The sequence below is a fragment of the Cryptomeria japonica genome, chromosome 7 (assembly GCF_030272615.1).
Source record: "Cryptomeria japonica chromosome 7, Sugi_1.0, whole genome shotgun sequence".
In the NCBI taxonomy this organism is placed as follows: Eukaryota; Viridiplantae; Streptophyta; class Pinopsida; order Cupressales; family Cupressaceae; genus Cryptomeria; species Cryptomeria japonica.
This window is the reverse complement of record NC_081411.1, coordinates 270,493,488-270,517,692: the sequence shown is the minus strand read 5'-3', so window position 1 is coordinate 270,517,692 and position 24,205 is coordinate 270,493,488. Positions and strand designations below refer to the sequence as shown.

General features: G+C 38.1%; 1 protein-coding gene across 2 annotated transcripts in view; it reads right to left on the bottom strand.

Moving 5' to 3' along the window:
* The window catches only part of LOC131046047 (uncharacterized), a 190,147-nt gene that overhangs the window by 135,773 nt on the left and 30,169 nt on the right, over positions 1 to 24,205 (bottom strand). For both annotated transcript variants that reach the window (XM_057979706.2, XM_057979705.2), the window contains exons 2-5: positions 5,792 to 5,994; positions 5,457 to 5,654; positions 5,238 to 5,309; positions 3,279 to 3,374 (exon numbers count right to left, since the gene is read on the bottom strand). In XM_057979706.2, coding sequence (XP_057835689.2) covers positions 3,279 to 3,374; positions 5,238 to 5,309; positions 5,457 to 5,654; positions 5,792 to 5,994 — 569 coding nt within the window. The remainder of the gene's footprint in view (positions 1 to 3,278; positions 3,375 to 5,237; positions 5,310 to 5,456; positions 5,655 to 5,791; positions 5,995 to 24,205) is intronic.

Below are 24,205 nucleotides of genomic sequence, written 5' to 3'. Positions count from 1 at the left end.
TTTGCCTAAGTTTAGCTTAAGCGTAGAGGATAATAGACTAATAATTAAATAAATAATTATTAGCTAATGCATGATAACTCTAACAAATTATATGTAGATATGAATATATGATATATAATTATACCAAATCTATGCAGCTTTAAATGTCTGATCTAAACATCTATGCATTTAATGATATGATTACGATTATACATCATGTAGGGTAAGGAAGAAATCTGCAATTAGGGAGAACAGCTTAGGGCACCCTGCTACAGTGACCAGTAGCGAGAGAACAACTATTAGGCACCCTACTGCACTGTGAAAGGGAGAGAATGGCTAAAGGCACCCTATTGCCATTTTCCTTCCAATCCCTACATTGAGAGACTGTTAATGAACATAAGGATCTCCAGCCATGGATGTGTGGAGGATTGCATGGAGGGAGAACAGCTGTCTTAGGGCACCCTACCCTGCCTCCTTACTCCATATCTTCTATGACTAAGATTCCCATATTAGTCAGACTTGATTTATTCATGTATGATGTCTGCAATTTTACCTAACGCTAACAATTAAATATATATATGTATATTTGCATATGTTGTTCATGTGATTGCAAGAATCAAATCCAGAATCACATTATTGAAGAGATATTTATTTGGTAAGATGTAACCCTAACCATTATTTGTTGCAATTCTGATTTTAGGGCAAATTAGGGAGAGGGCATTGCATGAAGTTGCTCAAGGGTACAAGGCACCACTTCACAAACTCTTTGGTAATCATGAAATGCCAGATATAGTGAGGGCTGAGTTCATGGGTTTCGCATGCTCCAGCAATTGTGGTCTCGACACTCTTCAGGACAAGTATATGGTCAATGCTCATAGTTGGTGGTACTTCCATGGAGAATCATACACGGACCTACGACCTCTTGCGATCAAAATTTTATTGCAAGCTCTATAAAAAGTAAAAATAAAAAAATCTTTTATCTTTTAAGTTCTATTTATATTTTAATTTTATCATTTAAATTTTTTATTTTGTAACTCTTAACTCACTGATTTTGACTTGATAGGTTGTTAGTTTATTTGTATTTGAGAGGAATTGGAGCACATACTTATTCATCAACTCAATAAAGCGCAATAGACTACACTCAAAAAGGCAGAGGACTCGGTGTTTGTGCATTCAAACTTGTGGCTCCTTACACACAAAGAAAGTGCCTACGAAGAAGGGGAGACAAATAAGTGGGATATCAAGCCTGAGTGCATTGACTTGGATGCTTCCGCGTCCCACTTTGCTGCACTTGAAGTTGATGACGACTATGAGCCACCTAGTAAGCATGAGAGTGCTAGTGCCAATGTTAGTGCCAGTGCTACTGGCACTATTTGTGGTTCTTCTAATTTACCACAATATACATCATCTCATATGGAGAAGGGTGATATTTTTGATGACCAATAAGATATTTTATCAATGATGGCTGATTGTTGACACCTGACGTTATTATTTTTGAACTTTAATATATATCACGACAGTCAAGTTTGACTAATATTTGAATATTAATATGGTGCTGTATTTTGCTATGTTATTTGACTATTAGTCTGGTGGTGTATTTTGGACTTGATTACTGCTGCAGATATGTATACATTTCTGATTTTTATATGTTTTTGTCTCAACAAACCCAAGCCTCAAAAAATTTTGCCCAAACCTGCGAAACAAACCATTGAACCTGATCCCGAACAGGCAACTTAGTCTAACCCATGTTTTTTTCCTCAATTTTGACATGTTGCTGAGTTAAAATGAAAATATCGCCAATTTTTTGGTGAGTCTTGGCAAGTACTCAGTATAAACTTGATGAAAAAAAATGGTGAGTACTCGGCAACTCACCGAGTATGCAAACAATGGTTCTTAATGTCAGGGAAACAAAGCCAAAGACATCAAACTGTCACCACAAGTATAGTACACAGAAATGCAAACAACAGCAGCAACATGGCTGGAATCAAGGAGAGCAAAGAGGAGGAAAACGCAGCTATCTGCAAACATCACAAGTATTAGGATTTCTTATCAAAACTGAGGTTCACCCCCTGGAAGAACCAGCAAACTCAACACAGGTCAGGCAAGGGTTGGAATATGAAGAGTTTCATTGATTCATTTCAGCTGCTTGGCCTTGGAATGCATGTTTGTATTTCAAAGAGATGTGAAGGAACCTATAATAAATATGTTTGAACATTGAACAAAGGGTGGCACTCATGCTTTCCTTTTGGCTTCTCATGGTTGAAGTGAATATCACAGACCAGTAGGATTTTGAGGATTGCAGACTTCATTGAAGGTTGTACAAGCTTCTTGTTGATGAATTGAGCTTAGTTGGGTATGCGTAAGTCCTACTCCACTGTAATTGATTGATTCTAAAGTAGGGATGATGAACACATAACAGATTCTTGCTGGAGTTTTTTCCCAATCTTGGGGATTCTTCAGGTCAAATCCTGTGTACAGTCATTGTCAGGCTATCCTTGGTTTATCATTGCTTTTCTTGCTTGTGTAGTATTTCCCTTCAACTTCAATTCAGGTTTCTTGTAATAATCTATGTTAAGAAATCACATCAAGTACTATAATCAGGGGTGTTTGTGAGAAGCAATCTTCACAGAATCTGTTATTGGTAAGTTGTTTAGGACTAACCTACTTAGTTTACAGATCAATAATTGGTCTGTTAATCCAGTTGCCACGTCTCACTATCCATCAAGTTCATGATTATGTTGATAAGGATGTCAACTAGTATGTAGGAGGATAGAGATAAGCATAAATAAAGACATCTCTTTTCATGACATTTAATAAAAAAGTAATAAATAAAACATATAGCAGTTTGTTTGACCCTACAACAAGTTGCACAGCATGGACAAAGCAGATCATGATATTTCAATATTAATTCAACTTACAATAATGAATCATTTTTATTTGTTGTTCCTTCAGCAGTTTCTTTTTTGATACACATTTAAAAAGATCATAAATAGTTAAAAGTCAAAGGCATCAAAGAAAACAGCAATGCGGTATAGCTAATTGCAAAGCCTTCATATGTTAATCTAGCACTTGATATCCTAGGGATAGCCAATAGAATACAGAACGCATCACTCATCGGTATACTTCATTTGCGGAACTGAACTTTAAAATAAGAAAAGATAAAATTAACTGACAAGAAATACGGAAATAATTTACTGCCATATTTGCATATATCAAACTGATGCCCATAAAATGAGCTCATGGGATATCTTATCACACATGCATGTTTACAAAAGTGTGTATTTGTAAATTTTGCATACCTTATAAAGTGGGTCACCTGTAATTTCATATCTCATTTGGGACCCGATAACAACTGGGATGTGAGTATTAGCATGAAAACCAGATATGCTATCTGCCTGTAATTTACAAATGAAGAAGAACAAACCAAATTTCCATTAGCAAAAACAGAATTCCATTGCAATATAATAACTAGTATGTGACACTAAAGTTATTCAAACCCCAAAAGATAACTGACACATCAAACCAAGTTCCAAGACAAGATAACTGTTGAGAAAAACCTTAAACGGTTATCATTCCTATTTTGTGCAGATCAATACTCAGAAATTTGTACATATATTGTTTGAATCATTTAGAGATTCTAAGAGAGTTAAATATAAGCTTTCTTGAACAAGATTTCCTGTTTTCATAGACACGATTGCTTGCATTTGTTTTTCTATGGAACTTACTTCAATTAAATCACTACATATAATGTCATATAAATCCACTCTGTTATATCGATTGTCTCAATGTGAATCAGTCTTTGTAAACTGTCTTATTCTTTTAAAAGATAAGAAAGTAAACCAACTACTACATTTAAATGGTCTAGAATCTCTAGATATACATCTAGAAGAACATGTCAGACTACATAGTTGTCTTTATAAGAACTTATACTCGCAAGTTAGTGACTTCTGATTGACATTAACAAATGTCAGTTATAACAGCTATTTGATTTTTCCCTGATGAATAGGCTGATAAAGGATTATTTGTCACGATAAATAATCACCTCACAACAATTTTGTGGATATTGATGGAGCATCTAAAGATAATACTGGAACAGCAGCCTTCCAAAGAATCTAAGCACTATTTGGCCCTTCAAGGATGGGACATATTTACTATCTGTGATGATTGAGCATATTATTTCTACAAATGGGGATACATTTGGCATCTTTGCAGTTGGAGACCTTTGGCCCCTTGTGGTAAGTACCTTTGTCTGCCTATGCAATTAGGCATCCTAGTCTGGTTAAGTTAATCTTCCTCTGATCCAAGGTCTTTGTGTTTGAACACTCCTCATCAACCATTGAAATTGGTACCTTGTGATTTCTCTGGAGTGGCTATTTTGAGACTAAAATTATGAAGCACTTTGAGAATTGTTGACTCTTATCTTTGGAGATGTTTCATGTTAGGATTTATTTTAGAGGACTCTTGTAGCGGCAAAGATAGTAGGGATAAGACTGTTTACTTGTAGTTTACTTGGGATCTAGCTTGGGCTTACATTCTGTATCTTGGAGTGAGCCTATATTTGCTGGGGCCTAGCTTGTAGTCACTACTGGGATAATTTATCAATAAATGTGACATACTTTATAAAATGAAAGATTTGGTAATGACTATTATGTATACAAGAGATGTGTACCTCATTATTCATCCAGATCAAAATATTCATTCTTTATACCAAGTTACTTTCATATATCTTGTACCACCAATATCTTTCCCATTCGTGTTTCTTATGTATAGCATGATTGAGCTTGTTGGATTCAAATCTAGTATGTGTATCCAGTAAATGCTTAGTTTTGATCAACAGATATTTAAAGAAACTTTGCCAATATTGTCAAACTTCCATACTTGAGTTATTTCATAAGATTAGAGCTATTACTAATTCTAGAATTCACATCATCAAGGATGCATGCCTTTCACAACTTTTACATTCAAAAAATTCATCTACCCTACAACATAGGTGTTCAATAAATATAGAAATATTTTAGAATCTAAACTCTGTTTTATCACTGCAATGAATGAATGAATGATTTTACTGACGTCCACAAGACTGATCAGTCTATGGGACCAAGAAAAACAGAGCACTAGGCCCTCTGCAAATTCCTTTCCATGTCTGATCTCCTGCTATGTATCTTGACCAGGTAGGAAATAAAACTATCCATTTCCTATTTGAAAAACACTAAAAATGTACATCTCTACAACAGTTTTCCATTTAAAAGAGCAAATACCTTGACAGCTAACATGCCCAAAAAGCAAGGCTTATCAAAGAGATGTGCCAGAAGTAGATGGTTTTTATTTCCCTGCATGCATCATCTAGTCAGATACCACATGTCATATGTTATTGAAATATAAGACTGGTAGAACCAAACATAGTAGAAATGTTTATAACATTCTAGTAATTCCTTTCTGAATCGTTTTCTCAAAATGGAACATTTAAGAAAGCTTACAGTTAATGAGTACAAGCGATAAAGAACATCATTCATTCCACCAGTCTCTTCATTGAGGGAAAGCCAGTGCCTTTCAATTGTGTATGTTGATATAACATTTTGGACACGATTGTAGAAATAGTCAGCCATCCATATGACCATTTTATATGCTCGGTCATTGCCAGTAAACTTGTATTGATCCAATAATCCTGCCATGATCTGTAGTTGAGCATGCCTTAGTTTCTAATTTCAAGATGTTACACAGTTACATGCTCATCTCTCCATCTCACCTTCTAGTATAACGTAAACATTTGACTGTTGTTGAAATAAATTAAAATACAAAGATAAAGTAGTACCTTGTGAATGGTATAATATGGTGCCCACACAGGTTTAATTGCTTCGAAGCGATCAAACAACTCTGAAGGAAAGGCCGAAAGATAGCCTGTCCCCATTTTAAGCTGGCATTCATAAAGAGCATCAACAACAGCTTGCATATTGTTCAAGAGTGTCTCATTATGAGTGCTTGCCCACATTAGTGCTGATGCACTCAAGTAATGCCCTGCAGTGCATCCATCATTAACTAGATGAAGCCTGTACAATCACTGAATATTCTAATGTTTTTGCAAAAAATTCTACAATGACTATTCAACTAAGTTGTCCAACAACTGCAACAATAAAGCTTCTTTTGCAGACAATAATATTCATTACTAGCAAGTTGATACATTTGAAATGATAAATCTTCCTATTATAAAAAAGCAAATAAACATGGAATTCTTAACCGGCCCATAAAAAGGAAGAATACACAAGTAATACAATAAATCACAAGAAGCGAATGATTGAAATTATTCGCAGCACTTATTAAGTTGAAATGGCTATAAAAAAACAACAAAGTAATGTTCTTCGGGAATACATTCCTTCAATCTGAGCACCTTTAACAACATTGTTATTGCTTAATGTTGGAAAATGCTTTTATTGACATTTCTTAAGTCTTATATTATCACATTTATGCAAGAGTCACCTCACCATACATTCAGATATGACGTTGCCAGAGATTGAATGTTAACCATTGGAATTTTGATACATCTCAAGCTTCACTCTTTCCAGACATCATAGCCTATCTAGATATTCACAAATTATTGCAAAAGTTGCTATATTTACCAAGTTCAGACCACAAAACATGAAGGATACTGCAGCGCCAAAGACGTTTAGAAAAAAAAATCCCCTTTAATGCTCCAGTGAAGCCCCACACTCCTATGCAAGTAGTTGTGATAAGTAACCATCCAAAAGAAAGAACAATAAAGGTAACACAGTCCAATGTTCATGTTCAACTGAAATAAATAAGAATTCCCCTTTAATGCACTAGTGAAGCCCCCACACTCCTATGCAAGGAGTTTTGACAAGTAACCACACAAAAGAAAGAACAAGAAAAGTAGCACAGTCCAATGTCCATCCTTAACTGACACCAATGAGAAGAAATCAACTAAGGCGTAAAATCTAGACAAGGAAAAGAGAAAACAGCCCTGAAGAAGCAGTAATGGTTTCTTCCTCTCAACAACTGCACTTTTCATTAGTTGAAAAAGGACCACAACTAAACTCTAGCAAATAAACTGAAAGTGCAAAGGTCCATAGCATGGCAGCTATGGCAATATTCAAATGAGTATGTGTATGCATTATAATCCAAGCACGTAGAAACCAAGGTTGCCAAGAGACTGGTACTGGTACTAGTACAGGAGACTGGTACGCAGTACATCTATAAATAGGAGACGGGGGGGTACTTGGAGACACCACTTTTTTAATATAATTTAATAATTTATTAATTTTCTAACAGTAAAACTAAAAATATTAGTATCACAAAATAGAATCACATATGTTGTTAATTTCTAAGATTTCGAGACATCTCCAATACAAGAGACGCATTGCAGTCCCCGAGACACATCCCAAGGGGTCAGAGACACGTCTCCCTGCAACTATGATAGCAACCAAACATTTGGTCAAAACTTGTCCTACTGAGGATTCAATTGAGACTAAGGACTTCTCTATGATGAAGGCTGCCCAGCACAACAAAGCTAGATATCACTAAGGTAGACAATGAGGATATTATTCTAGATTTGTCAGAATAATATCCCTGATGGTGTTTGCATTGAAACTGTTAAGAAGAGCCATGACTTGCAAACCATCTACATAAAAAACTGGAAAGATAATTCCAAGAAATTTTCATTTGTTTCCAACTACTAGGAGATTATATGACTGATTCCATATATACAAGTACTCGAGAATAAAGAACCTTTTAATTGGGCCAGTATCGTCACGGAAAACATGGAGTATGCATTCATAAGATGCTCAATGCAGTTTCACATGTCACTGCATGCTCTATCCCTGTTTACAACCAGGTAAATGAGTCATTAAATGCAGTCTATGCAGAAAGGAGAAAGAATAGATTTTTTCTATGTACTGTTGAAGGACCCAACGCAGCCCTCTGTATTTGAGTGGAAGTTCTAGACCATTCAAGTTCAATCCCACCAACAGTCCAAAGTGAGAGCTCGCAGAAAAAACAAGAAAGAAATGATGTCCAGAGGAGGAATGCAATGCACTTTAAGATGTAGTTAGAAACATATAAGTATTTATAATGACTCCAGAAATCAAGAAAAGGGAAAGAGTAATTATTAACAGACTAGAAGGTAAATATCTAATTGATCTGTGTCAAGCCTAGGATTTTGCATAGCAGACAACTTACAAAACAACTAGCAGACAAATCTATATAATTAAAATACAACTTAGAAACAGAAATAATAGGTTCAAAGCAAAATCTGACTATGAGTTCTTTAAATGTTAGATATTGTGTCCACATTCCCTAGAATGCTGAGCTAGCTCACATGATTTGATTCATCAGCTAAGAGATGTGAGACTCACGATATGAACCAACAATAAAAATTTGAAAGCCCTACATTAAAAAAAATGATTAGTGTAGCTGCAAGAATTGAGAAATTGACCAATTTTAAGAGATTTTAATCTTTGTGGCATCCACATAAATTCCTTCACAGTTAATGATGTATGTTATGTAAGTTGGACTTGAGAAAAAACAAGGTACAGTTATCTATGTTAGTTCACAAAAAATAAGAATCCAATGATAGCAAAGCAATACTTCTATAACAAAAGAGCAGAGTGAAGTTCTGAAATCGGCATTGCAAGAGGATCAACAACAAGAAGAGTTAGATGAGGATGAGGAACAGTCAATTCCTGAATGTTTGAAGGAGCAGGTAAAGAAGAAAACTATGGTAGAAAGTGATTCAACAGATGAATTGGAGGAATTTCTGAGTTGGATAAACAAGACTGTTGAAAAGAAGAAAGTGAAGAAATATTCCCAGATCATAAAGGAAAGTTTCAAGTCCCATAAGATCCAAATTGCAGTTCCAAGAGTGCATAAGGCAAAGGAGGATATCGTTCCAGAAGAATATGATGTTACAACATTTGACTTGGAATTGACAACAAAGGAACAGGAAATTGAAGAATTGCACAGTTTTGTAATGACCATTACGGAAAGATTCAAAAAGGAAGAAGAAAAAAAGAATCAGTCAAAATATAGAAAACAAGCAATTGAAAAACTACACACAACATTTGATGAATCATGTCAGGCAAGCTAGGGAAACATTTGTACCTCCTGCAACACTTCCAAAGGAATAAATTGACGACTTGGAGGGAATGAGGTCAACAGCTCAAGCAGCAAAAGGATGGGGTGGAAGTGTTTTAGATAGAGCAAATGGATTCATGGAAGAATTAGTTCAAGTGTATGGGAGAGTTGTCTCTCTCTTGGATAGAATTCAAGCAATAATTGCTTTATGTCAAGAATTATGTGTTGTCAAGAAGAACACTATTCCACGTCTACATTTATTAATGAACATTCCTAAGCAGAATTTAGTTGATGGAAATGTGATGGAGATGAACCAAGCATGTAATTTCCAAAGTTAATATTGTGTTTTAATTATTAAAAAAGAATGTCCTTGAAAGGGTAGAAAATGATTGCATTCAATTAAGGAAAATGATCAAGGATCAAGATAAAATTCTTGTTTCAGTGGAAGCAATGTTTAATTAGGGAATGAATGATGAAGAAAACCTGAATGTAAATGATCTAAAGTAGAAATTGCAAAGTATCTATTTCAAGGTTACAAATTAAATTTCAGAGGATCATATGGAGAATGCTGCTTCACTTCTGATTTTCATGAATGGCATCCAAGAATTGGGATCGGAGTGGGAAAAGACTCTTGCCACATGTACTGCTGACTTGGCAGCCAATGAGTATAAGGTGGAAAACATGCCAAGTGCACCAATCGATGTGCTTGACATTATCATGTCCAAGTTCCTCAAATTTGCCATCAAGGAAAGAGATAAAGGGCACACCATCCTAGATAAGAGATTGTGTAATCCTGGTCAGCATGGGATTTAATTATTTGCTCTCTTTCCTCGTAGTTTGTGTTGTTGAGGATATCTTTTATCTGATTAGTCAGCTTAATTGTTGGGGTAATGGTTATAACTACCATCCTTTAGGGCTTTGTTGTCTTAATCTTGGCCATTGATTTCAATTCAATCTGGGCCCTTGGTTGTAATTGTGAGCTCTATACAAAGCTTACCCATTTCATTTGTAAAGGAGAGACTTTTGTGAAACTGTTGCTGAGATACTACCAAAATAAATGCAAAACTTATTGAAGCATGGTGAGATGTGTTGTTTTGGATATTGCATGTGTAATGTCCCCTTCTCAATGAGGTGGAGTTTAGTGGGCCATTAGCCTATTCTGGAGACCCGTAGGCTACCTGGAAGCAGAAATTAGTGTTTCCAATTTTTAAGGAGGTTGTGTGAGCTGTTTGATGCCTGACTAGTTGGAATTCTATGATTCTGATTGTGGATTCCTTCTAAGTTTTACGAAACCTTCGCAGAGGTGTAACATGCATTCAGCTCCGAGAAGAATTCTGGACTTACTATGTTTAGTAAGTTGGTGGCAGCAGACAGGATTTCTAAGTCTTTCTCGGATTTTTGAGCTCATCTTCAAGGTTCGAAGAGAAATCTTTTTGGAGTTGTTTTCAGGACTTGCTATTTTTAGTAAGTGCCATTTCTGCTATTTTTAGCAGTTCAGTGCAGAGCTCCAACCCAGTCAGTTTTGTTGGTTTTCAGCAATTCAATTTCGGGTTCAATTTGGCATTGATCAATCTACATTTGAAAAAAAAAGTGATTTATTAAATATTAATACATTATCCTAAGTTTAATATTTAATTATTATGTTGGGCGACTTAAGAAAGGGAAAAATATATTTTTACTTAAATCTTATTATTTTTCCTAAGTCAGATGGCGTTGAGGATGAAAAAACACCTTCATGTTTAAAATATTTATGTTGCAAATTGTATACCAAGAAAAAGTTCGAACTTTTGCCTAAAGGAGGGGGACGCCAAGTCATGGACATGTTTGGAATGAAATTCAAATGAGAAGATAGGAATTTGCGCGCCATTTGAATGTGAATTTGAATCTCTGAATCTATAAATATGAGAGCTAGGCTCCTCATTTGTCATCTATGAAGAAAAATATAACGAAGTGCTGCCAAAATTTGGAGTGAAGCTTAGGGGAATGCATACCTCCTAGCGACCGCTTGGTTTCTTGCTTGCAATACAGCAACTAATTGAGCTTGTGACTGCTCTTCATTCAAAGGAGTAGATTTGAGGAAGAAAGTTGCAGATTTGTGTTTCAGTTTCCGATGTTTGGAGTGTTTTCTGAGTGTTCGTGCTGCTGGTTGGTGTGTGTGCTGAAGTAGAAATCTATTTGTGGGTCCCTATGTGTTCACGAAGTCATTCTGGGTATTGGCTCTAATTATCTCTCCCCTAGGCGATGGAGTCTACCAATTTGCAGATCCTCATTTGCTGATTTGAATTTTATATTGCAAATTGTACTTCTCAGCTGGGCGGTACCATTCCTTGTCTGCCTCGGGTTGCGTGCTGTTTGGTTTTGGCGTCTATGTTGTAGGTTTGGGGTTCTAGTCTTATCGCCACAGTCTTGTGTTTCATTTGCTTCTATTCTTGTGTCATTCGGAGGTGTTTTAGGTGAGTTATGAGCTTTTCTGTGATTTAGGTAGTGGTTGTTTTCTGCGTGTTATGCGTACTACACATTACTTTTTCAGAATAGGAGTCAGTGGTGTGTTATTTCTCTATGGGTGTGTTTGAGTTTGTTAAGTGTGTTTTGCTTGGAAGTATTCATTGTAATGGACAGTATCTTCTCTCTATTCTAAGATTCATATCTCATCATTGTAAGGCTAGATAGTAGTACTATCAGCCATTTCTGGATTGTAAAGCAAATCCCGCTGAAAAAGTGGAAGAGGCCGGCTGACAGCCTACATTTGGAATTTTGTAATACCGTCCTCCCGCTGCACAAGTAGTAGAGTGATTGTTGTTTCATTCCTAGTCCTCCCAATGCATAAGTGGTTGAGTGATCTATTTTCTTGTTGTAATAATTGTCCTCCCGCTAAAAAGTTGTTGAGTGACTGCTGCTTTAATTTCTTGGCTTGTCCTTGGCTGGTTTGCCGCCAAGTGATCTTTTAGTGTTCTTATTATCCCGCTAAAAAGTGGAAGGGATTGGCTTGTCACCCAAGTATTGTATTCAATTTCAGTTTCTTGCATCTAACGATCCCCTCTACATTGTATGCTCACCCTCCCAGATTGGGCTCTCGGTGATCAAAAGGTGGAAAGGGTTACTTTCAGCAGTATCCAGCCCTCAATATCTGATGTGATGTGGTTAAACCAGCTCCATGTCCTGTGCCAAATTTGTTATGAAAATGTTCCATAATCTGTTTTGCTTCATCTTTACCCACACACCTCAAGTAAATTCCTTCATGATTTCTTCTATATAAAACCGAGCCTTGAAGCATGTAGTGTTGACTCTTTAATCTAAGTGCTCTCTTTTGTGTGGGAGTCATATATGCGAGGCATTTGTGATTGAGCAGGTAAGTCACAATATCTTTGTACCATTCTTCTGGTGCGAGATCATCTAATTGATATACTTGCTGAATGAGTCCTGGCCCTTCTACTGCTAGAGTTTGTGCAAGAGCTTGTCCTCGAACTAGCTTCATTGGCTGGATTTCAATATCAAATTCTTGAATAGTGGCGACCCACTTTCTTCTCCTTTCTCCTAATTCGTTTTGCATGAGAAGAGTCTTTATAGCTGCATCAAGTACAATTGCGCACACTTTGCTTCTTAAAATATAGAGCCTGAACTTCTTGATTGCTTTCAAGAGCGCATAAGCTTGCTTTTCAACGTTGGGATACCTTAATTCAGCATCTTTGAGAGGAGCACTTGTGAATGCTATAGGATTTTCATCCTTTTCTTCACTTCTCTGGGTGAGAATAGCTGCACATGTGTGTTCTGAAGCGAAAGAGTATAGATAGAAGGGTCTTGTATAATCTGGGTTGACTAATACTGGAGCTTCAGCAATTGCTTGCTTGATCTCTTCAAACGCCTTCTTAGTTTGTGTAGTCCATTCAATCTTGGCATCCTTTTTTAACATCTCATTTAATGGCCTGATTATTTCTACAAAGCCTGTAATAAATTTTCTCACAAAATTGATCTTGCCAAAGAATGACTTGAGCTCTTTCTTGCTTGCACGCAAATTTATTGTTGATATCGCTTTAATTGTGTCAGGATCTATCGCGATACCTTTCTCTGAGATTACATGACCTAACAATTTTCCTTATGTGACCCCAAACATACATTTCTTAGGGTTTAATGAAATTCCATATCTTCTACATCTTTGGAACACTTTTCTGAGATCTTCCACATGTTCTTCCCTTTTTCTTGAGAATACTGTGATGTCATCCATATAAATGATGATGCATTTTCCTATCAAATCTTTGAAAGCAATGTCGATGGCCCTTTGAAAGGTGGCTCCTGCATTAATAAGTCCAAATGGCATTCTTCTGTAAGCAAATGTCCCCCATTTAGTTGTGAAAGTCGTTTTCAATCTGTCTTCTGGCTCAACCATTACTTGATTATATCCTGAATATCCATCCAAGAAGGACATCATCTACAACCCATTAACAATTTGTAAAACCTCATCTAGTGATGGCAAAGGATAATTATCTTTTCTCTGAAGCTCGATTGAGATTACGGAAGTCTACACACAATCTTATTTCTCCATTCTTCTTTCGTACAGGAACTAGGTTGGCGACCCACGTCGAATGTCTTACTGGGAAGATGATCCTTGCTGACAACAATTTCTTGACTTCTTGATATATTAGAGGCTCCAAAAGCGAGTTCACGGGTCTTTGTCGTTGTCTGAATGGCTTGCTTCCTTGCTTCAAAGGTATTGTATGGGTAATGATTGAAGTGTCGTATGTCTTGAGATCTTCATAACTCCATGCAATAATATCTGGGAAATCTCTTATGTTCTTCAATATTCCTTCCTTCTCCTGTGGGGTACAGATTTTGCCTATAAATACATTTTTAATTTGCTCTTCATAACCCAAATTAATGGTTTCACAAGCATCTCCTTCTACATTGTGACTTTTGATTGCCTGCAATTTATCTGGGTCGAATATTCTTTCTAATTCTATCATGCCTTTTGGAATGGTGTTAGTTTTCAAATTCAGAATGCCTTCTGGATCAAACTCAGTGCCTTCTAAATCTTCTTCATCAATGAGTTGTGTTAGGAAGACATTTGAATTGGTCAAAAAATCCAATATATGTTTGTTGTCTTCAAATACTTGAAAAGTTGTAATATTATCTGGAACCGAAGGTACTGGAGTTAGCTCGACTGTGAGCTTCTTCAATCCTTCCATTGCAAGCAGAGCTAATGAGCTGGCAGCTTGGGCAAGGGAGTTGGCTACTTGATTTTGGTGTCTATATACTGATTGAATGTTGAAAGCTTCAAAGCTCTCAATGAGATCCCTTACTCGATTGTGGTATCTTGTTAACCTCTTGTCATGACATGCATATTGCTTCTTTATCTATCCTATGACAATTTTTGGATCTCCGAAAACATGTAGGATCTTGGCTTTCTTCTTGATAGCGAGCAACAATCCATGAATCAATGACTCATACTCGGTAACATTATTTGTACATGCAAATTGCAATCTATGGGCAGCATAATAAGTTTCTCCTGAGGGACTAGTTAATTCAAAGCTGGCTCCAGATCCCTGTTTTGATTTTGAACCATCAAATCTCAAAGTCCATACTTGATCTTCATCTTTCTTTTCTTTCTCTTTTGATGTGATTGAATTTTCTTCAATGCTCTCTTCTAATGATGAGTTGGATGCACTGTCTTCTTCAGATGAACTATCTCTCCAGAATTTCAATTTCTTCAAACACTGCAGCCACGGGAATCTTCTTGTAAACTTATTCTAATGCAATTTTGCACATGGCACATGAAAGCTCTGAATGGAAGGCATTATGTATCCTACACCAATTTGGTAGTAGTAAATCTTGGATACACGTTGGGCCCCCAAATTCAATTCCTTGCTGAATGTTCTTTTGAACGAATCTTCTGAAATTTTCAAACATCCCTTCGCTATCTGAATCAGGATCACTTTCAATAATGGCCTCAGTTGACTCTGTGATTTCATGTACATTGTCATCTTCTTCAAGACCTTGTAACATTAAGACTTCTTCTATCTTGGGCTTGTATGTTCCTAGGTCTCCAGGAATAAGATTTCATTGTCCTCTCCATATTTTGTGATCATCGACTTCAACCTGGGAGTGCTGTTAATTTTGATTTGGTTGGGAACTACTCTCCATGGAAGCCACGTGAGAAAAATTTGTTGAAACATAGCCATTCAATTTGCGGGACCAACCCCTACTCAAAAGCATACCATAAGTATCTGGAATCTCTACTACTGAAATATCAATGAAATGCTGAACTCTAGAGTCTGCTGCCAACTGCATGTGGATATTAGTAAGCTCTCCTACTACTGGGACTTTTGTCCTGTCTAGCTGCGTCACCTTTTTGGTAGTAGGTGTAGGAGTTATACCAAGCTTCTGGCAAATAGCTAGCGGCATTACATTGCTTGAGGCTCTTGAATCATATAAGCAATTGTGTAGGAGTTTCCCAAAACTTCTTATTGAAAGTAAGAATGGAGCTGATTCATCTTTTCCTTGATGTAAAACTGTAGACCTCTCATTCTCATCTTGCTGACTTGTCTGACTTAGGTTGAGATTACTCCCTTTTGAAGTTCCTTCTTCAATGCTTTGTTGTTTTGACGCCTTCTGTTTATTTGAGTTCTTCTTGATGGTAGTCTCTTTCCTTGAGGTAATCACGTTCAAAGTGGGCTTCTCTTCGATCTTCAGGGTCTCCAAGGTCCTTTTATTGTCCCTTTTGAGCAAAGTCTTTCCCTCTAACATATCTTCTTTATTGGTCAAGAAGGATGCAACTTGAAACATACATTCATCACTATCTGGTTGCTTTTCCTCATTCACTTCTTCTTGTTGGATCACATTTATATTGGCTTGGGGAGCATTGGTTGTTCCTCTGGAAGTATTGGAGGTATTCTGGCTATTTGGTCTTGCTGTTGTGGCATCACTCAAACTGTTGACCAATGTCTCCCTGATTTCAAGTACCTTCATCAACTCAAATAATGAAAGGCTTATTTTGACCTTCTTGAACTCCTCGAGCACATATAACCTGAGTTTATTCAATTCGTCCCTAGGAGGAGGAGGGTTGTTCCTTTGTCTATACTCTAGTGCATCTTGTGGATAGCTTAGAATATTACTAGCATTCGAATCAGGTGGAGTTGAGAAATTATTTGGAGGAATGGAAGTTGTTAGTGGATCTTGATTTCTCTGATTCCTCTGATATACTTTCGTTCCTTGATTGCCCAATGATTGTTGTAATGTATGGACTTCTTTTAAGCCTTCAACTAGAACACTGTTATTTAGAGGAAGGAACGCATATTTTGATTCTTCAGCGGGCCCATTCGCAGAAGTAGGTGGAAATGGAGAACCTAGAGGCACCATTGGAGCTTTGGGATATTGATCCTCTAAGCATGTTGAAATAGGCTTATAGCTTTCCACAACTAAGGCTAGATCATATCGCGTTGTAGGAACTATTTCATATCCAGTTGTTGGAGGATTTTCAGGTGCCTACGTGTCGCACATTTCTTGTCGAAATATATCCGCAGCTATCTTGAATTCAGGGCATTGGAGCTCCGAGTGTTGATTTGTATTATGCAATCTGCACCAACTAGACAATGTTGCCTTAGCCAGGAACACTTTATCAGCTGGACGATTATCTTGATTTTGTGAATTGGGTGGATTATCCAGCAGCAAAAAATTACATTCCCATTGTTAGGAGCCGTATTCCATGTCCTTCTTTGATATCCTTGATTGTTTCGGAAACCTTGATTATTCCCTGCTTGCTGATTTGGATTGTTTGCTTGATAACTTTGATTACTTCTTTGCATGCTCCGTAACTGATTGTTTTGATTCCTCAGGTATGTCACTTCAGTTGACAACTTTTTTACTTGTTCAATCAATTCTTTCATTTCATCTTTTTCTTCTTGTGTTCTTGTAGATGTTGATGCACTTTGCAAGTAGACTGGATGCACTGGTGGGGCTTGAGAAAGTGGAACTCCTAGGTGAAGTACCAATTGGTTTGATGGCTGCACGCTAGGGTATGTTGCTTGCGGAATTGGATTCAGGACTGGGGTTTGATGCACCAAGGCCTGACTAATTGCTTGAATTTGGTTCGGTGTCGCAGTAGGTCCCATATGGAGTAAGGGCACACTGTAATAGTGAACTTATCTACAGATGTTGTTGTTGATGATGTCCACAGCCCAATGATAGTTCAATGACCTTCCAAATGACGACTTATGTCAGAAGGAGCAGTAGCAGAGAAGTTTGCTGCCCTTGGATGGAGTTCGCTGACCTTCCACAGGTGTTCGCTATGCTTTAAACCTTGTTCGTTGTCTTCTAAATATATTCATTGTGCTCTCAATGATAATCGATGTCTTTAGATGAGATTCGCTGATCACTGAAGACAATTCAGTGCTTGATGACAGATAGAAGGTATTCGTTGAATGTGTGTCTTAGCAATTGCATTAGCATTACATATATATGAGACTCTAGCCATCAGTTTGCCTTAGGTCGGCTAGGAGTCTAAATTACAATACAAAAATATAAGTTGGCGCCAAAACCAAATAACCCCACACGTTAGGCAAGATAGGGTAGGGTTAACAAAACGTGCTAGGTGCAAGATAAACCCACAAGTTACATATGCCGCCCACATAGGGCATGATTAATACAAATATGTTTTACGCCTTTTAATGTCGATAGGCTCATACACATGCTATGTGTGCTAGGTCGTCCCTAGAAGGGCTCCAACCTAGCTACATACAACAACACTCCCTCTTAGCTAGGGAGGAGACCTTCACAAGATCTGAGATACATGGCTGCTCCCATGAAGAATACAAATGGATACAACCCATGGATGATGTTCACCATAGCTACTTCCAGAGGGTGAACAAGCACAAGTGCTGAAACATATCCTCCATGCCTACTCGCAGAGGGTGGGTCCACCATACCTACTCGCAAAGGGTGGAAAAACACAAGTATATCATGGAATTTCTTCCATGACATTCATCATGCCTACTTGCAGAGGATGGATCCACCATGCCTACTCGCAAAGGGTGGAGGAGGGCTTTCACCTCAAATTTCTCCCAAAGAAGAGTGCATTACCACCATGCCTACTCGCAGAGGGTGGATCCACCTTGCATTGCCCGCAGAGGGTGGAAGAGGTCTTACACCTCAAAACTTCTCTACAGAGAAGTATAAACTGTCACCTTGCACTCTGCAGAGGGTGGAAGAGGTATTACACCTCAAAGAAACTACCACCTTGCACTCCGCAGAGGGTGGTCCCACCTTGCACTCCGCAAAGGGTGGAAGATACACACAATGTTATCATAGGAGCTGAAAACTCCCTCTTGGCCAAAGTATATTTGAGAGAACACATGTTAGTTCTATCATAGAATCATAATCAAGAACATCCTTGCAATAATCATATAACAATTATAAATTCAAAACTGATTTGAATTCAAATGGTTAGCCATACTTCTCAAATCCAACACTAGAGATATTAATTTGTTTGTAAATCAGTTTTCAACATCAATGGCTAGAAAACAGCAACATGTTCAAGCTTTACTAAATATAATCAACAACAATGCATTCACTAGGGATTATGGGGAATATGTAGCTCACTCTTAATCCTTATCTAAGTAATAAGTTCACACGATTCAAAAAAACTAGTTGATTTACTCCTATCATAGTTTTAAGAATCTATCAACTATATCCTTAATTGAAAGTGTGAGTTGAAAGCTTGTATAGGCTTTCATATCTAATCCCGATGGCACGAGCTGATTTGATGTTGGACTCCTTAGGCCATGCAAGAATTCTTCCTTCAAAAAATACGACCTAATAACCTTTATCTTCTAGAGCAGATATAGAGATTAGATTCCTTTTTATTCCAGGTACAAACAAAACATTACTGAGATGAAGGGAAATACCAAAATCTAATTTTAAGTAGAGCCAAAACCTCTTACTGCATAACGAGCATTGTCACCAATAGTCACATGAAGGTTGGACTCCTTCTCCACCAAATCTAAGAGATGCTCCCGATAGCCTGTGATGTGTCTAGATGCACCACTGTCAATCAACCAAGTGTTACTGTCTGATTGAACATTGCTTGAAAAGGCTGAGACAAAGAGGAAGTCTTCATTATTCTACTATTCCGAGACTTCATTTAGGTTCGCTTCTCCTTGCTCAAGATGAGATTAACAGTCCTTTGCAAAGTGACCAAACTTGTTACATCAAAAGCATTGGATGTGAGACAAGTCTTTTGGTTTCTTCCTTGAATCAGGAGCAGAGGGTCTGAAATCTCTATTTCTCTTGAAATTATTCTTCTTCCAATGGCCACCTTCCTTCTTAGCTGTGAGGACATGATGATCACTGTCATGAGGACTTCTAATTTTTCCTTTCGCAGCCAAGCGAGATTCCTCTTGAATGCAATCTCCTCTCAATCGATCAAATTGAGGAAGCTCCACTCTTGCACTGATTCCTTTAATAAAGGGCTCCCATGTAGAAGGAAGACCATTTAAAGCCATCATAGTTAAGTCGTTGTCTTCAACATTCTTCCCAACGGTGGAAATCTGATCCCTTAGCTCAAAGATCCTCATGAAGTAAGCAGCTACAAGTTCTCCTTTCTCCAATCTGATGTGAGAGAGCTAATTCCTTAAGGCAAGTATGTAGCTAGTGTTGTCTACTTTGTACATCTTCTCCAATGTGTTGAACATCTCTCTCGTAGTCTTCTTCTTGGAGATGGATGACACAATGTGATCTTTGACGGAATCAATAATCATCCTTTGTGCTTGGCAGTCCTTCTTCCATTCTTCCTTCTCCTTTTTGTCTTGAGGTTCAGCAGTACCCTTGCCGACGTATTCAGCAAGGTCATTTAAGGCCATCATTATTCTGACCTTCCAAGAAGTGTAATTGGCGGAACCTTCCAACCTATCTTCAGCCCTAAGATAAGAAGCCATGTTGACCTGAACTTGAGCAGTAGGTTAGACTAAAAAATGATTGTAATTGGTGAATCTGATCACAACTATTACAAACAAAGCTTTGATACCATGTTGATTTTAGTGATCAGAATTATCATGACTCGGAAATAAACAAATACACATACACAAGAACACCAAGATACCCTGGGAAAACCTCCCTCTTGGAGGAAAAACCCAGCAACAATAATCAGATCTTGATTAGGCAATAATCAATTGAATTTACAATGAGCTTCAACACTTGAAGCTGACAACAAACTAATCACAGTAATATCTTCAACCTAGGGCACACTGTAATAGTGAACTTATCTGCAGATGTTGTTGTTGATGATGTCCACAGCCCAATGATAGTTCAATGACCTTCCAAATGAAGAATTCTATCAGAAGGAGCAGTAGCAGAGAAGTTCGCTGCCCTTGGATGGAGTTCACTGCCCTTGGATGGAGTTCGCTGACCTTCCACAGGTGTTCTCTATGCTTCAAAGGTGTTTTGTCGTCTTCTAAATATATTCGTTGTGCTCTCAATGATAATCATTGTCTTTAAATGAGATTCATTGATCACTGAAGACAATTCAATGCTTGATGACAGATTGAAGGTATTCGCCGAATGTGTGTCTTAGCAATTGCATTAGCATTACATATATATGAGACTCTAGCCATCAGTTTGCCTTAGGTCGGCTAGGAGTCTAAATTACAATACAAAAATATAATTTGGCGCCAAAACCAAATAACCCCACACGTTAGGCAAGATAGGGTAGGGTTAACAAAACGTGCTAGGTGCAAGATAAATCCACAAGTTACACATGTTGTCCACATAGGGCATGATTAATACAAATATGTTTTACGCCTTTTAATGTCGATAGGCTCATACACATGCTATGTGTGCTAGGTCGGCCCTAGAAGGGCTCTGACCTAGCTACATACAACAACACCGAGATCCCTTCCTTAGTCTTTCCCACTTCTAGATGGTGTTTGCTCCAACAACTCTTGCAACCAGTTTTTTTATATAAGGTTGTTTGGCCTCATTGTAAAGGGTTCTCTCCTTGTTGGCTTAAGATATTTTATGCTTTTCACTTCTCTTAAAGACTTGTATATTTTGCATTTTTGTAACTGTAAGTTTGGCCATTGGCCTTTGAATGAATTGAAATCATCACTCTTGCCTTACTTCAACTTATGAATGTTGTGTATGTGTTCTTACCTTCATTATAAGAGTATGTTTGTAGCTTTCTTTCACATATATGATGTGTTAACCTATTTCTGGGTGTGACTTGTGGGAAACCTTCTCCCCTCTTGACATTCAGCAAGTTCTAACCTCCATATGTGCATTAAGGTCATTCATGCAACTAAAGTTTGTGCATCTCTTGGGTATTTCAGTTGATTCTTTGTGCCATTTCGAGTGGGGAGAGAAACATCTCTTATCTTGGTGCATCACCTCCTTTCATTTTAAGCATTTCTCTCTTCCCTTTTCCTCTGCAAGTTGTTAGGATAGGCTTAGAAGTAAGATTTGAAGTGTTGAGTTGGTTCAACACCTGCACCTGGATTGAGAAGGGAGTCGGCCTTCTCCGGAGATTCAACCCCCTTGCGCAAGGTCCCACTCTTCGGGGTTGTTTCCATATTTCACGAGGTTGTTGAGTTGATAGCTCAGCAAGGGTGAAAGCTTTTGTGACAACGGTAACTATGAAGTCAAGGATGACTTCTATGTTGTCAACATTGGAGGAACTGATGAGGTGGTCCTTGGCATACAGTGACTGCGATCTCTGGGAGAGATCACCCTTAACTTGCAAACCATGGAGTTAAAATTCATGTCTGAAGGAAAGAGGGTAGTATTAAGAGGGATGTCAAACGGAGGCCCTCGTATTGTGTCACTAAAAAGGATGGAAAAGCTGATTCGCCATGGTCAAGTTGAGTGGGCAGCGGAGTGCATGATTATATCATCTGATCCTATTGAAGTAAAGGGGCAATATCCTTCAAATATTCAGGAGTATCACAAAAAGAAGCAAATTCTTTTAGGACTTACCACCTGGGAGACCTCCCAATAGGGGATCTGAACACATCATTGAGTTGGAGGAAGGAGCAAACCCGGTTATTACCACTCCATACCGGTATCCTAAGAAGCAGAAAGACAAGATAGAGAAGGCCATCAAGGAGCTCTTGGACATGGGGTTTATCCGTCCGAGTAAGAGTCCATTTACTTCAGCGGTGGTTTTGGTTACGAAGAAAGATGGGACCATGTGCATGTGAATGGACTACCGAGCATTAAATCAGAAGACTATCAAGAATCGATACCCCATCCCTCAGATTGATGAGCTACATGGAGTGATTTTCTTCTAAAAATTGATCTCAGATCGGGGTACTATCAAATTTGCATGAGGGAGTCAGATATTGAGAAGATTGCATTCAAGTGCCACTTTGGGCATTTTGAATTTCTAGTCATGCCCTTTGGCTTGACTAATGCTCCTGCAACATTCTAGTCTTGCATGAATAAGATTTTTCAGAAGCAGCTAAGGAAGTTTGTGCTAATATTTTTTTATGACATCCTCATCTTTAGCAAGACTTGGGAAGAGCACTTGCAGCACTTGGATGAAGTTCTCAGTATATTGGAGTCGAAATCCATGTTTTCTAAGGAATCCAAATGTGAATTTGGAATGAGAGAACTACTTTACCTTGGTCACATCATCAGTGCAGAGGGAGTCAAGGTTGACCCCGAAAAGATCAAGGCTATTGTCAATTGGCCTCCACCTGAGAACTTGACACATCTAAAGGGGTTCACATTAAATCAGAAGACTATCAAGAATTGGTACCCCATCCCCTGGATTGATGAGCTACATGGAGTGGTTTTCTTCTCAAAAATTGATCTCAGATCGGGGTACTGTCAGATTTGCATGAGGGAGTCAAATATTGAGAAGACTGTATTCAGGTGCCACTTTGGGCATTTTGAATTCCTAGTCATGCCCTTTGGCTTGACTAACACTCCTGCAGCATTCCAGTCTTGCATGAATAAGATTTTTTGGAAGCTTTTTTTATGACATACTCATCTTCAACAAGACCTGTGAAGAGCACTTGCAGCACTTGGATGAAGTGATCAGTATATTGGAGTCAGAATCCATGTTTGCTAAGGAATCCAAATGTGAATTTGGAATGAGAGAACTACTTTACCTTGGTCACATCATCAATGCAGAGGGAGTCAAGGTTGACCCCGAAAAGATCAAGGCTATTGTCGATTGGCCTCCACCTGAGAACTTGACACATCTAAAGGGGTTCTTGGGCCTATGTGGTTTTTACAGAAGGTTTGTGAAGGGTTATTCTCAGTTGGCTGCCCCCCTCACTAACCTCACTAAGAAAAGAGCTTTTGTATGGTCGGAAAAGGCACAAGGAGTTTTTGACAAGTTCAAGGAAATCATGAGCACGTGCCCTGTTTTCGCTCTACCTAATTTCTCCAAGCCTTTTGAGCTTCAGTGTGATGCATCGGGAGAAGGAGCTGGTGTTGTATTGATGCAAGGCAAGCATCCGATTGTGTTTGAAAGTAGAAAATTAAGAGGACCTAAGAAGACATACTCCATCTATGACAAGGAGATGCTTGTAATCATGCACGCGTTGGCCAAGTTTAGGCAATACTTGGTGGGGAGCAAATTCATGGTTAAGACAGATCATAATAGTCTTAAACACTTCATGCATCAGAAGGATTTAAAAGAAAGGCAGCAGAAGTGGGCAAGTAAGCTACAAGCTTACGATTTTGACATCGAGAATATCAAAGGCAAAAACAATATTGTAGCTGATGCACTATCAAGAAGACCCCATTTAACAACTAATTGGAAGGACTTGTTGCTTGCTGATTATGCTAAAAATCAGTTTGCAACCAACATCATTGAGGGTACTTTTCATGATGTAAAGTACAAATTGGTGGATGGGCTGATTATGTATAAAGGAAGAATCCTTGTTTTGCCCAAATCTAAGTTGAAACGGAAGATTTTGCAAACCTTCCATGACATCCCCATTGCTGGTCATCAAGGTTTTTTCAAGACATACAGGCAGATCCGAGAAAGCTTTTCTTGGAAAGGGTTGAAGAATGATGTCTTGAGATACATCAAGGAGCGCCACACCTGTCAAATGAACAAGGATGAGCATACTACACCTGCTGGTTTGTTGCAGCCACTACCTATTCCCAATCAGAAATGGGAAAGTATCTTGATGGACTTCATCACTGG